The 13954-nt window shown below is 44.4% G+C and overlaps 1 protein-coding gene across 1 annotated transcript in view; it reads right to left on the bottom strand.

The window, feature by feature from the left end:
- The window catches only part of LOC127580126 (octopamine receptor 1-like), a 32691-nt gene extending 19622 nt beyond the window's left edge, over window positions 1-13069 (bottom strand). The window contains exons 1-2 of the mRNA XM_052033341.1: window positions 12919-13069; window positions 11234-11521 (exon numbers count right to left, since the gene is read on the bottom strand). Coding sequence (XP_051889301.1) covers window positions 11234-11505 — 272 coding nt within the window. The 5' untranslated portion in view covers window positions 11506-11521; window positions 12919-13069. The remainder of the gene's footprint in view (window positions 1-11233; window positions 11522-12918) is intronic.
- Between the last annotated feature and the right edge of the window lie 885 nt (window positions 13070-13954).

The following is a 13954-nucleotide window of genomic DNA, read 5'->3' as shown; positions in this document are numbered from 1 at the left end:
TGCTAAGTCGCACATGATGTTTGCTCATGGAGTCTGTGTGAAGGAACAGGACTGTATGCCTCCCATGTTAAGTGACAACTGAATTTATGGATTCCCTAACCTTCCAATTAGTTATTTTGCATTGCCTTGGACTTGTGCCAATGCCTCGAGATGTGTCTGTACTGAGAGAGCAGAGCTATTTTTAACAATTTAAAATACACATGCTCAGGACAAATGCTCAGGACAAATGCACTGCTGGATATCTCAGCTCTCAGAGTGGGATTAGGGTTGATCCTTAATGGTCCAAATGTTCTCCTCCTGTGAGAAACAAAGGACTGCAGATGCTGGAATCTAGATGAAAGACACTATCTTGCTGGAGGAACTCAGCAGGCCAGGCAGCATCCGTGGAGAAAAGCACGTGGTCAACGTTTCGGGTCGGGACCTTTCTTCAGGACTGAAGATAGGAAAAGGGGAAGCCCGATATATAGGAGGGAAAAGCAGAGCAGTGATAGGTGGACAAATGAGGGGAGTTGGGGTGGGCACAAGGTGGTGATAGATAGATGCAGGTAAGAGATATCGATAGGCAGGTGTGGGGGAGGAGGGAAGAGCAGATCCACTGGGGGATGGGTCAAAGGTAAGGAGAAAAAAAGGGGGTTAGCAAAAAAAAGAGAGAGGCTAGGAAAGGGAAGAAAAGAAGAGGCATAGTTGGGTGTGGGTGTGGGGGGGTGGTGGTGGTGTAGGGATTACTTAAAGTGGGAGAATTCAATGTTCATGCCATTAGGCTGCAAGGTCCCAAGGTGGAAAATGAGGTGCTGTTCCTCCAGTTTGCACTTGGAATTCTCCTGGCAGTGGAAGAGGCCAAGGACTGACATATCTGTGATGGAGTGAGAGGGGGAGTTGAAGTGACTGGCAACGGGGAGATGCAGATCGCGGTTATGGACAGGGCGCATGTGAAAGGACCCAAACAGTCCTTTCAGGTGAGGCAGAGATTCACCTACACCTCCCTTAATATCATCTACTGCATTTGGTGCCCCATTTCTGGCCTCCTCTACATTGATGAGACCAAACGCAGATGAGGTGACTGTTTCGCAGAACACCATCATTCCATCCCGGGTTTCCTGGTATCGACTAGCCCACCCAGAATGCAAAGGACCTGGAGGGGGTGGAATTTGTGCGGTGCGTCCAAGATAGTTTCCTCACGCAATATATAGAGGAACCTACTCAGGAAGGAGCAATACTGGACCTCCTCTTAGGGAACGAGGTGGGCCAAGTAACTGAAGTGGTAGTTGGGGAGCACTTTGGGTCCAGTGACCACAATTCTATTCGTTTTAAAATGTTATGGAAAAAGATAGAACAGGCTTACATATGACGAGTGATTATTGGCTCTTGGGCTGTACTCATTGGAGTACAGAAGGATTACCGGGGACCTCACAGAAACATTTCGAATGTTGAAAGGACTGGACAGAGTAGATGTGGCGAAACTGTTTCCCTTGGTGGGTGAGTCCAGGACTAGAGGGTACAGTCTTGGAATTAGAGGGTACCCATTTAGAACAGAAATGAGGAGAAACTTCTTTAGCCAGAGGATCGTGGATTTATGGAATTCATTGCCACATATAGCTGTGGAGGCCCGATCATTGGGGGTGTTTAAGGAGGAGATTGATAGGTATCTAACTAGTCAAGGTATCAAGGGATGTGGGGAAAAGGTCAGGAATTGGGGCTAGATGGGAAAATAGTTTAGCTCATGGTGAGGTAGCGGAGCAGACTCGATGGGCTGAATGGCCTACTTCTGCTCCTTTGTCTTGTGATCTTGGTCCTTGCAACAAGAGGTTGGAAGAGTTAGGAGTGTACTTGGAAAAGTGAAGGATAATGGACATCTTCAAGTTAATTAAGAGGTCAAGCATTTAACACCAAAAAAAATTACAGATGGCCAAATGTAAATCCAGAAAGTTGGAGGATTTATTTCTGAGGCAGAAAATGGCAAACTGTTCTGAGGTAAAGAAAGAGGGGGGCAAAGTGAGGGGGAGGATATGAGGGCTGGGAGGGGAGAGAGAGAGGGGGAGGGGATGTGAAGCAGGGAAAGAGTGTGGGAGGGAATGGGGGAGTGAAGGAGGGGTAGAGGAGGAGTGGACAGGGCAAAAATAGGGTAGGGAGAGCAAGACTGAAGGAGGAAGAGAGGGAGAGCATGTGAGGGAGGAGCAGAGTGAAGGTGAGAGAGGGAGTACAAGCGAGAGGGGGGTGAATGAGGAAAGGAAAGTGTGAGGTGAGTAAGTGTGGAGGGGAGAGGGACAGGAGTGAGAGAAGGGAGAGCGAGCGAGGTGGAGAATGAGGGGAAGGGCAGCCGATAGTGAGGCGTGGGAGTGGAGGGCGAGGGAGGGGTAGAATGAGGAGGGGAGGAGTGAGAGTGGGTAGAGTGAGGAATAGAGTGAGGTGGGGAAAATGAGGGAGTGGAAGGGGAAAGCAGGCTGAGTGTGAGGAAGGTGAAGAATTGTTTTGTTTTATTACTGAGCAAGAATGGCTTTGGATCGGGTATGGTTCACCCTGAAGCAGTCCTTTCACAGGCAGGGTCCAATCTACTCTAATGTGGACACCGTACCATGGAGCAGATAAAACAGAACCAGGAGTGGGCTGTTCTGCCCCTTGAATGTGTTCCACTATTCCATTTCCTCACTGATCTTTTACATCACCGTAACTTCCTGATTCCTTTAGGGTCAGAGTTGAACAGCTCTGAAACAGGCCCTTTGGCCCATCTACACAAATCCCATTTGCCCACATTAGGACTATATCCTTCTATGCCTTGCCTATTTAAATGCCTGTCTAAATGCCTCTAAAGTACAGTAATTGTATGTGATTCCACCATCTCCTCTGGCAGCGCATCCCAGCCATTAATCACTCTCTGATTTTTTTTTAAAAAGATCCCCTTTAAAAATCCCTCCTCTCACCTTAAACCTGTGCATTCTTTGCTTTTGAAACCTCTGTCATGGGAAAAGGATTATCTACCCCATCTATGCCTCTCATAATTTTGTATCAGCTCATCCCTTAGCCTCCTTCACTCCAGGGAAAACAAGCCCAGCCTATCCAATCTCTCCCCATAACTAAAATCCTCCAATCCAGGCAACATCCTGGTCAATCTCCTCTGTAGCCACTTCAGTGCAATCACATCCTTCCTGAACTGCACACAATACACCAAGTGCAACCCAACGTGTCTTGAATCAAAGATCAATGGATCTCTATTGATCGATCACACAACAATGTCGCATTTAAAAAAGCACCTTTACCACTCCCCAACTCAAGCTCTTCATCAGAAGATGATGATTTCAGGATGTCCATATAACCTTGCAGCCTGAATTATAAGCCTTTACTTACTGCCTGATGCAGCAAGTATGCTGTCATTTAAAGTCCAGCAGCATTCAACATTGCACCCTGCTTATCTTCTAAGATGGCATTGTAACAGTGCACTGTCTTAGAATATTCTAAAGAGGTTAAGTAACACACAGCATTCAGCCCATTACTGACAGGCACGGTAGCGTAGCAGTTAGTGTAACGCTATTACAGCGCTAGCGAACCAGGTTCAATTCTGGCCGCTGTCTGTAAGGAGTTTGTATGTTCTCCCTGTGTCTGCGTGGGTTTCTTCCAGGTGCTCTGGTTTCCGCCCACATTCCAAAGACGTACGGGTTAGGAGCTGTGGGCATGCTATGTTGGTGCCGGAAGCGTGGCGACACTTGCGGGCTGCCCCCAGAACACTCCACGCAAAAAGATGTATTTCACTGTGTTTCGATGTACATGTGACTAATAAAGAGATCTTACCTTATCTTATTCTGTGCAGAAACTGTAGCTAAAATGTGCTCAAATAATAAATTGTGTTTTGCTGCATTGGATGTTGTGTTTCTGTTGCTTTGACCTATCCTGACAGACCAAGCCAACAAATCTGCTTCACCCTTCTTACCCAATTCATTCAAAATCACAATCACCATCAAATGATCAAGCCTTCTTAACTCATAGAATTGCCTGAGTGATTATGAAAGGTTTGCAATAAGTTTGAAAAACACTAAAGCAGATGCTGTTCCCTTGCTGCAGATGAACCCAGATGGGCACTTTCTCCAGAAGTATGTGTTGCAGATGTTGGAAATACTGGAAACACTCAGGAGGTCAGGCAGCATCTACAGGGAGAGAAACAGAGGCAGAGAGTTTCGGGCCGAGGATTCCTCATCAGACCTGGGAATAATTGGAAATGAAAAAGGTTTTAATCTGCAGAGGAGGAGGAGATAGAGAGAGTTGAACAGGTCGGATGTGGATAGATGGGGAGCTGGAGAAGACTGAGTGACATAAATAGTGGTGGCTTTGCACGAAAGAACCTGGCGAATAACAAAAGGTGTGTCTGGGAGGTGTAAGTAGGAGGAGTGAACGAAATCTGAAATACCATGAGACAAGTGAGGAATAAACTGAATGCCCGAAATGTCAATGACTGGATTTTCTGATATTGCAAAGTTCAACATGCCAAGTTGGAAGATGAGGGAGCTGTTCCTCCAGTTTACATTGAACTTCCAAAGAGCAGTGTTTCATGTCTAACTTCTCCCGGTTCTAATTAAATGCCATTGACCTGAAATGTTCCTCCTTCTTCAGATATTGCCTGACCCGCTGAGTATTTCCAGCAATTTCTATTTTTATTTCAGATTTCCCACTTTGGTTTCTGTTCCCCTGAGTGATAAAGATTGTGGGTGTGATGCAATTAATATAAGGATTACAGATTATAACATCATTGAGGGTTTCCCCGAGGAAAATCTGGACGTGACAAAATCTGAGCTAAACCATTTAAGAGGCCAATTAGAAACTTGTAATAGAAATCTCTCATTTCATTAGATTGTTGATTCTGGCAATCAACTGAAGTTTTCCAGAGATCAAGAGATTTTTGTTTAGATTGGGGATTGTCAATATGTGTGGAATAAATATGGATAAAAGGGACATAATCAGTGAATCATAGCAACTGATGGCATAGAAGGGGGGAATTTAGTCCAATAGCCAACATAGACTGACAACTGCTCTCCAGCCAGTTCCCACTGTCCTACTCTTGACCTGTAGTCTTGTAGGTTATGGAGCATTAACTGCCATCTAGATACTTTTCCAATGGGATTAGGATTGCTGTCTCTACCATCCATTTAGGTGGTGACTTCCAAACTCCCATCTGGATGTGAATAATTCTCAAATTTGTTCGAATCCAACCAATTTCCTTAAGTCTAGTTTTATGGGTGCTATGCCAAGAGAAATCATTCCTTCCTGGCCTCTCTACCAAGACTTCTTTTAATTTTATGCACTTCGATCAAATCTTCCTTCAACCTCCACTGTTCTAAAGGAAATGGGCCCAGGTTAATCAATGAAAATCAAAAAAAAACTGCAGATGCTAGAAGTCTGAAATAAAACCAAAAACACAATGCTGGAAACACCCAGCAGATCAGGCAGCATCTAGAATCATAGAATCATAGAAGTGTACAGCACAGAAACAGGCCCCTACAGCTCGCCCTGTCTATGCCAACCATGATGCCTATTTACGCTACTTCCATTTGCCCGCATCAGGCCTGTATCCCTCTACTTCTTTCCTATCCAAGTACCAGTCCAGATATCCTTTAGTAATTGCATCTGCTGCCACTTCTAGAGGCTCATTTCAAACATTCACCACTCATCTTACCCATCAGATCTCCTATAAATTTGTCCCCTCTCACCTTGAACCTGTGCCATCTAGTTTTAGAATCCCCTGCCTTGGGAAAAGGATTCTGACTATCTATCCTATCTAAGTCCCTCGTAATTTTGTAAAGCTGTAAAAAGTCACCCCTTAGCCTCCTATGTTCCAGTGAGAACAAACCCAGCCTATCCAATCTCTCCCTATAACCACAGACCTCCATTCCGGGCAACATCATGGTGAATCTCTTCTGCACTCTCTCTATCGCAACCTCACCCTTTCTGTAGTGTGGCGATCTAAGCAGTGTTTTGTACAACTGCAAAGACAGGTTTGGGCAAAGACAAACTGAGTTAGTGTTTCAGGTTGAAGACTTGTTGACAAAGTGTCTTTGACCTGAAACATTAAGTGTCTCTCTCCACAGATGCTGTCTGACCTGCTGCATATTTCCAGCATTTTTTGTTTCTATTCCAGCTTACTCAATTTTTTACTTCATTCTCCAAACCCTCATACATCTCTTCTGCAACTCTTTTAAGCATCAGTAATCTTTCCTGCAATGTAATAATTTGAAATGTTAACAGTAACCTCTCTACTATTTTACACTGTCTCAGTATCGCCACCGTATTCTTTTAGTCTATGCCTCATCCAATGAAGGTACTAAATCTTATGCCTTTATTACTGCCTTATCTACCTGTGTAGTTTCCTTCAGGATTCTGTGATCTCCACACCACAGTCCCACAGCTCCGTGGCATTCCTTGTTGTGTCTCAGTGACTATCACTAATTGTGTGCTCCTTTGCTCTATTTGTTTCCCTTAATTTTGTGGATTGAGTTCCATCTGCCATTTTAGATAAAGTGCAATTTAAATGCTAATCTACTGCTTTTCCTTCTAATCTAGGAAAGATGAACAATAAAATAACATTGTTCCAAAGGTTCATTCATAATGGAGGAAAGATAATTGGGCAACAAGGCTTAATTGTATCTTAAACTACCATATTAACCTGTCTTCTAATAGGCTCACTGTTTCAATTTTATATTTTATCATCTTTTAATCACTCTTCAACAATTTTATTTATTCTCCTCCATGAAAAATTTCAGTGAAGATGATGAAGCCTTAATAAGTGAATTTAAAGACTGTGGATTTATGCACTGAGTCCCAGTAGTTTCTGAAAGAGATATGGTTGATTGATGCTTTGGATAGACAGGTTGAGTTCCTTCGCTGTACACTCTTGGTAATTTCAGGTTATTCCTTTACAATTTCTCATACTTTTTCCCAATTGAAGATTGTTCTGCTGCAGTTTTGAGCAAAGATTACTGTATACCGAAAAGCGAAATTACACTAGGTCAGAGTGAATTCCAAAAGATGTGTATCAGATGATGCAGATAGCAGTACTACATGAATTACTGTTGGATAAGGAGATATATTTTTCTGCAGCAATTCTGCTTCATTGATGATCTACCCTCCATCATAAGGTCAGAAACAGGCACAATTTCTGACGATTATCTATTATTCAGTACTATTTTCAGAAAAGGAAGCAGTCAAGAGTGATGTACAAAACCTGAGTTATATTGCATTTATAAGTAACAAGCAAAATTCATCCTACACAAAGACCTCTCGTGTATACACAGGGATACTTGGACCCTGTCATTCAAATGGATACTTTTGTTTATTCTCTAACATGGCATAATTAGTAAGTTTGCAGATGACACTAAAATAGGTGGTGTCATTGACAGTGAAGATGGTTATCAGGATTTACAGAGGGATCTTGATCAGCTGGGTATGGGCCAAGGAATGGCAGATGGAGTTTAATGCAGATAAGTGCAAGGTGTTGTATTTTGGGAAGACAAATGAGGGTGGGACTTTCACAGTCAACAGTAGGGACATGGGGGTGTTGTAGAACAGAGAGACGTAGGAGTACAAGTACATGGTTCCCTGAAAGTGGTGTCACAGGTAGGCACAGTGGTGAAAAAGGCTTTTGGCTCACTGTCCTTCATGAGTCAAGGCACTGAGTATAGAAGTTGGGATGTTATGTTGCAGTTGTACAAGATGTTGGTGAGGCCACATTTGGAGTACTGTGTTCAGTTCTGGTTACCCTGCTATTGGACAGGCTAGGACTTTATTCATTGAAGCATCGGAGAATGAGGGGTGATCTTATAGAGGTATATAAAATCATGAGCGACACAGATAGGCTGAATGCACACAGTCTTATTCCAGTGTTGGGGAATCAAGAACCAGAAGGCATAGGTTTACAGTGAGAGAGGAGAGATTTAATAGGAACCTAAGGGGCAACTTTTTCACCCAGAGGGTGGTCAGTATATGGAACGAGCTGCCAGAGGAAGTGGTAGAGGTAGATACAGTTACAAAGTTTAAAAGACATTTAGACAGGTACATGGATAGGAAGGATAGGAAAATGGGCCAAACGTGGGCAAATGGGACTAGCTTTGATGGGCATCTTGGTTGGCATGCACTGATTGGGCTGAAGGGCCTGTTTCCATGCTATGTGACTCTATGACTCTCATGGGATATGTGCATCAACATTAAGGCCTATCCCGAACTGCCCTTGAGAAAAGGTGGTGGCGATCCACCTTCCTGAACTATTGCATTGCTTCTGGTGAAGGTACCCCTAAAGCGGTATTGAATTGGGAGTGCCAGGATTTAAACCCAGCAATGACAAAGAAAAGGTGTGACTCGGAAGGAAATTTATAGGTGAGGGTGTCCTACAGACCAAAGTGAAAGTTTAGCTTAAGTTCAACTTTTGTTTTGGATAAGAACAAGGATGCTGGAACTGCTGAGGGGATGCAGAGTCGGGGAAGGAGGGACCATGGAGGGGTTAGACTCGGGGAGGAACGACCATGGTGGCAAGAGCAAGGATGGAGAGCAGGGGCTACTTGCATAGATAGATTCACGATAAAGAAGTGAAAGGTGGATGGAGATGCATAGTTGATGAAATAATCAGATCAGCCACAATCTTATCAGATGGGGCAGCAGACTTGAGGGGCTGAGTGGCCTACTTTTGCTCTAATCCTAGGTCTATTTTTATGATGGGGATCACTGAAAGGATGGGGAACACAACGCCGCCTTTGTATAACCAGTCAGTTGGTTTTGAAGTTTGTGACGTCACAACATGTATTTTGGGCCCACAGTCTTCTGTGCACAAAATTCACAGAAACCGACTGCCCTCTATGCTAAATGAGTTGTACCTTAACTCATACTTGGGCTTACAGCTGTCACCACCAGGGAGTCACAGATTTCCTTGGGACACATTGAGGTTCGATAAAAGAAAGTGGTGATAATCCGGTGCTTGTAATTGGAGCAATGCTTCACTCTTCCACTGAAGGTTGAAGTTCATTGTTATCCTGCTCTGCTCTCAATTCTGCATTCTGTCATTGCTTTTCCCTTTGCACAACCTTGATGTACTTATGTTTTGGAGTGATCTGTATGGATGGCATGCAAAACAATGTTTTTCACCTTATCTCAGCGCATGTGACAATAATAAACCAATGACCAATTACCAATACCAACAGAAGATACAGGAGCCTGAGCGCACGTACCACCAGGCTTAAGGATAGCTTCTACCCCACTGTGATAAGACTATTGAACGGTTCCCTTATACAATGAGATGGACTCTGACCTCATGATCTACCTTGTGACCTTGACCCTTATTGTCTACCTGCACTGCATTTTCTCTGTAGCTGTGGCACTTTACTCTGTACTGTTATTGTTTTTACCTGTACTACCTCAATGCACTCTGTACTAACTCAATGTAACTGAATTGACCGGTATGCAAGGCAAGTTTTTCACTGTACCAATAATAAACCAATACCAATACCAATTGTCATATAGTGGTGCAGAGGGCAACCTTTACCATTATGACCACCTTTCCCAGGGATTACTGCAAGGCATTACGAGGTGATAACACAAATGCTGCTTTGAGGCAATAGGCATCCTGGATTTGAATGCCATCACACTGAGACTGCAAAAGAGGTGAAGCTCCTCTGAGGGTGCAGAATAAATCAACTAGTCTAATTCCAGGGATGTGGGATTTCAGCCACAGTATTGGACTGGAGAAGCTGGGATGGTTGACTTGTAGCACAGGATTTAGAGGAAATTTGACAGAGGTATAAAAGATTATGGGGGATTTAGGTGAAGTTAATGGAGGGAAACTCTACCCTCCTTCTGTGTCATAATAATTCTATGTTCATATTGATCATGATGAAAGTTGGTGCCATCACATTGGAGACAATTTACAGAGGGTTAGCTCAGAATGTTCTGACCTTGATTTGAAAGGGATTGGATATCTGATTGACAGTAAGTACCACATTACTATCGTGTGACCCTGCTAGATTAGGATCTCTTAGACCACAGAGTCAGAAAGTGATCCTTTACAAAGTTGCCTGGGGTGAATACTGTGAATGGATGATCCTGATACTGACAACTGGAAGCACAGCCTTCAACAGAAATCCTGTTACAGCAATAAATTGCAATCACTCTGCAGCTAATGTGCTTTCACAACAATGCAGAAAGATGGAATAATTGAAACCAAATCACAGAAGACCATAGATCATAAAGTTTGGTCAAAGAGGCAGGGTTTAAGGATAAAGAACTATCTAACCTAAAGGGTTGATATTAGACTAAATATTAAAGACTAAAGGGATTACAGGTTTGTCAAAGGTATATTAGTAGAGCAATAGCTTCCAATAATAGATTATAGCACATCTCTTTAAACAAATAAAGCTGGAGCTAAGGCTGAGAATCTACTAGAAACCAGAAATAAAACAAGAACATGCTGAAAATACTCAGAAGGTCAGGCAACATCTGTGGAAAGAGAAGCAGAGTTATTGTTTCAGGTTCACAGATGCTGCCTGACCAGCTGAGCATACTTCCAACATTTTGTGGAGCTGGGATTGTTCTTAGAGCAGAAAAAAATCAAGAGGAGATATTCCAGGATTTTTCATGAAATCAAGTGGGGTGCAGACCAAGTAGGTAAAAACACTATCCTCATTGGTGAATGGGGTCTTATCCAAAGGACATAGATTTTAGGTGGGGACACAAGAGATTGCAGGTGCTGGGATCTGGAGCAACAAATGATCTGCTGGAGGAACTCAGCGGGTCGAGCAGCATCAGCGGGAGGAAAGGGATTGTCGAGAGTGGAGAGGGGAGACAGCCAGTATAAAGAGGAGAAGGGGAGTGGTGAGACAGGAGCCTGAGGTGATGGTGCACTGAGGAGGGGTGTAAGATGACAGGCAGGTTGTTCCAGGTAGGGCAGGGGAGTGGGGGTGGAGTTGGGGGTCCATGGCAGGTGAATAATAGATGGAGGCAAAGAAAGAGAGAAGGAAAAAAATTATATGGAGAGGCTGATGATTGTCATAAGACGTACAGGTGGGATGAGGAATTTCTCTCTTACGTGCTGTTCGAAAGAGTGGTGGCTTTGACAATGGGTTTAGGTTTAGAGGACAATTTAAAGAACCAAGGAGTAGGATAACTGGAATACCTTTACAAACGGCCACCACAGACTTGCTGGGCCAAATGGACCTCCTTTATGCTGCTATGATACAATGACTCTATGATTCCACAGTCAACTCCTTACCTGAAGGGCATAACAAGGCAAGCGAGCAATAAATCTGCTAAGGCCAAAGACATGATGAACATGTAGGTGACTGTCCTCAGTCTCTTCTCCACAGCTGGGCAGATAAAAACGACAGTGTTGCCCAGGAAAGTGACCAGATCGATGAGAGTGAGCAGGACACCCACCATCACGTCCTGGGGAGCCAGCCAGGTACTACTGTTGCACACTCTTGCTGCCAGATTCCAGGGCGCCGAATCGTTGGACAGCACTGACAGGTTGCTCTCCAGCCACATCTTCACCCCTGCAGAACTGAGTGGGTGGGTGGAGAAGTTATAAGTGTTCATAAGGCAAAGGAAGGCTTACATTTACACCACACGCGCGGACCACTCGACAGGAGGAAAAGAAGGTGACCGATCAGCCCCGCAACCTGTTCTGGCATCCAATAAGGTCACGGCTCTTCTGTACCTTGACTGCATTGGATTGGTTAGATTGGGTTTGTTTTCCCTGGAGCGGAGAAGGCTGAGGGGTGGCCTGATAGAGGTGGGCAAATTTATGACTGAGATAGATAGTGAGAATCTTCCTCCCATGGTGAGGGTGTCTAGGACAACAGGGCATAGGTTTAAGGTGAGTGGTGGAGGATTTAGACATTTTTTCCACACAGGCAGTGGTTGGAATCTGGAACTTGCTGCCAGAGGGGGTGATGGAGACAGATGCTCTCATGTCATTTAAGAGGCATCGACTGAACTGCCAAGTCACAGGAGGTTATGGACCCAATGTGGGTACATGTGATTAGTGTAGGTGGGTGCAGGGGCTGGTGTGGACCAGTCTATGATGTTTACTGACCTTGGTTTTACCACCACCTAGACCTGAACCTTCAGAATTACCAACCAATGAAGAGAGAGTGGGAGTCGTCCCCATAAAACATGGATGACCAGAAATCCCTTCTCTTAAATGGTTGTGAATCATTGATATTCTCTACCCCAGACAGCGGTGGAGGCCCGGACGACTGCATATATTCAGGACGGCCATTTGGAGAATAGGGGAGCAAGGGGGACGGGGTAGGAACGTGGACCAAAGATCCACTGTGAGTTCGTCGTACAGGCTTGATGGGTCGAATGGCCTCTTCCTGCTCGCTATAATACAGGTCTGTTACCTGCGTCCGTTTTGATATTTCCAATTGTCCATCAGCCTCAGAAGTAATTTAGAGTAGGGGGAAGAGTTAGAGATACGGGCGGTGCCTCGTTGTTTCGAACCATTACCCCAGCAAACCCACCTCCTCCCCAAACTCGATAACTGCTCCCAGTCCATTTCACCGTCTAAGTTAGTTAACTCCACGAAGCTGCTCTATTAGAAGCATCGGATTATTTACCGGATATAACTCACCACTTATGCAAATATAAATTATCAATATAATTTCCAAAGGCAAGGGCAATGACACCGATTCCGGAAAAGCAAATTGATAACCATTCTGAATCCGATCAATGCAGTTTTTAAAAATCTTTTTTTTTTTTTTTTTAAATCACAAGCTCGCTATTTGCAGAATCACTATGATAAAGATTAGTCGATGTACGAGTGTTAGTGTGTGTAGTCTCAGTAATAATGACCTCGCAGGGGGAGTGAAAGTGAGGTGTAGGCTATTTTACACCTCGGTGAAACAGAAGGGGAGAGAAGGAGCGAGCTGAAACAGTGAGAGAGGCTACACTTACCACAGGTTCTGCAAGCTGCCTTCAGTGAGTTCAACAGCGCGCCGTCCTCTCCGCTTCTCCTGAGGGTCCCCCAGACATAGTCCGGAATGAGAAACGCTGGATCCAGGAGCGGCTCTCTTTCTCGCCCTGTCCCAGCAAAGCTGAACGCTCATTTCTCGCTGCTGCCTTCAGATACACCGAGGGGTGGGCTGTGCATCTGCCAACTTGTCTCGTCGCACGATAGCGCCACACGCAGCGCTGTTTCACCGCGTTCAGCAGCGGGACCGGAGGGAGGCGGGTGGAAGGAAGGGGGAGACTGTCCTTGAAAACCCCAATTTTATTCTCAAAAGGAACCTCATCCTGAATTAGGGAAGTATTGTTACAATTGTACAGGGTGCTGGTGAGGCCACACCCGGAGTACTGTGTACAGTTTTATTCCCCTTACTTGAGAAGGGATATACTCACACTGGAGGCAGCTCAAAAGGGATTCTCATGGCTAATTCCTCGGATGAGAAGGTTTTCCTATCACTAGGTGCTAAAGAAATTCATCGAGTTATACAACATGGAAACAGGCCCTTGGGCCCAGCTCGTTCATGCTGACCAAGATGTCTGTCCAAGCAGGTCCCATTTGCCTGTGCTTGGCCCATATCCCTCTGAACCTTTCCTATCCATGTACCCGTCCAAGTGTCTTTTAAATGTTGGAATTGTACCTGCCTCTACCACTTCCCCTCAGGTCCCTTTTAACTATTTCCCCTCTCACCTTAAATTTATTTGATCTTTATTCTTTGGAGTTTGGGAAAGTGAGCGGTGGTCTCGGTGAAACATATCCTTGAGGGAGCATGACAGAGTAGACGATGGGATGTCTCCGCTTTTGGGAGAATCCTGAACAAACTGTCATGGGTTACAAACACCCAACTTATGGACACTTGTACATTTGAATCAGAATCAGGTTAATTATCAGTGACTTATATGTTGTGAATTTGTTTGTTTGCAGCAGCAGTACAGTGCAAAGACTTAAAATTACTACAAATTACAGACAAATAAATAGTGCAAAAAG

The sequence above is a fragment of the Pristis pectinata genome, chromosome 2 (genome assembly GCF_009764475.1).
Source record: "Pristis pectinata isolate sPriPec2 chromosome 2, sPriPec2.1.pri, whole genome shotgun sequence".
Classification (NCBI taxonomy): Eukaryota; Metazoa; Chordata; class Chondrichthyes; order Rhinopristiformes; family Pristidae; genus Pristis; species Pristis pectinata.
This window is presented reverse-complemented; position numbering and strand designations above follow the sequence as displayed.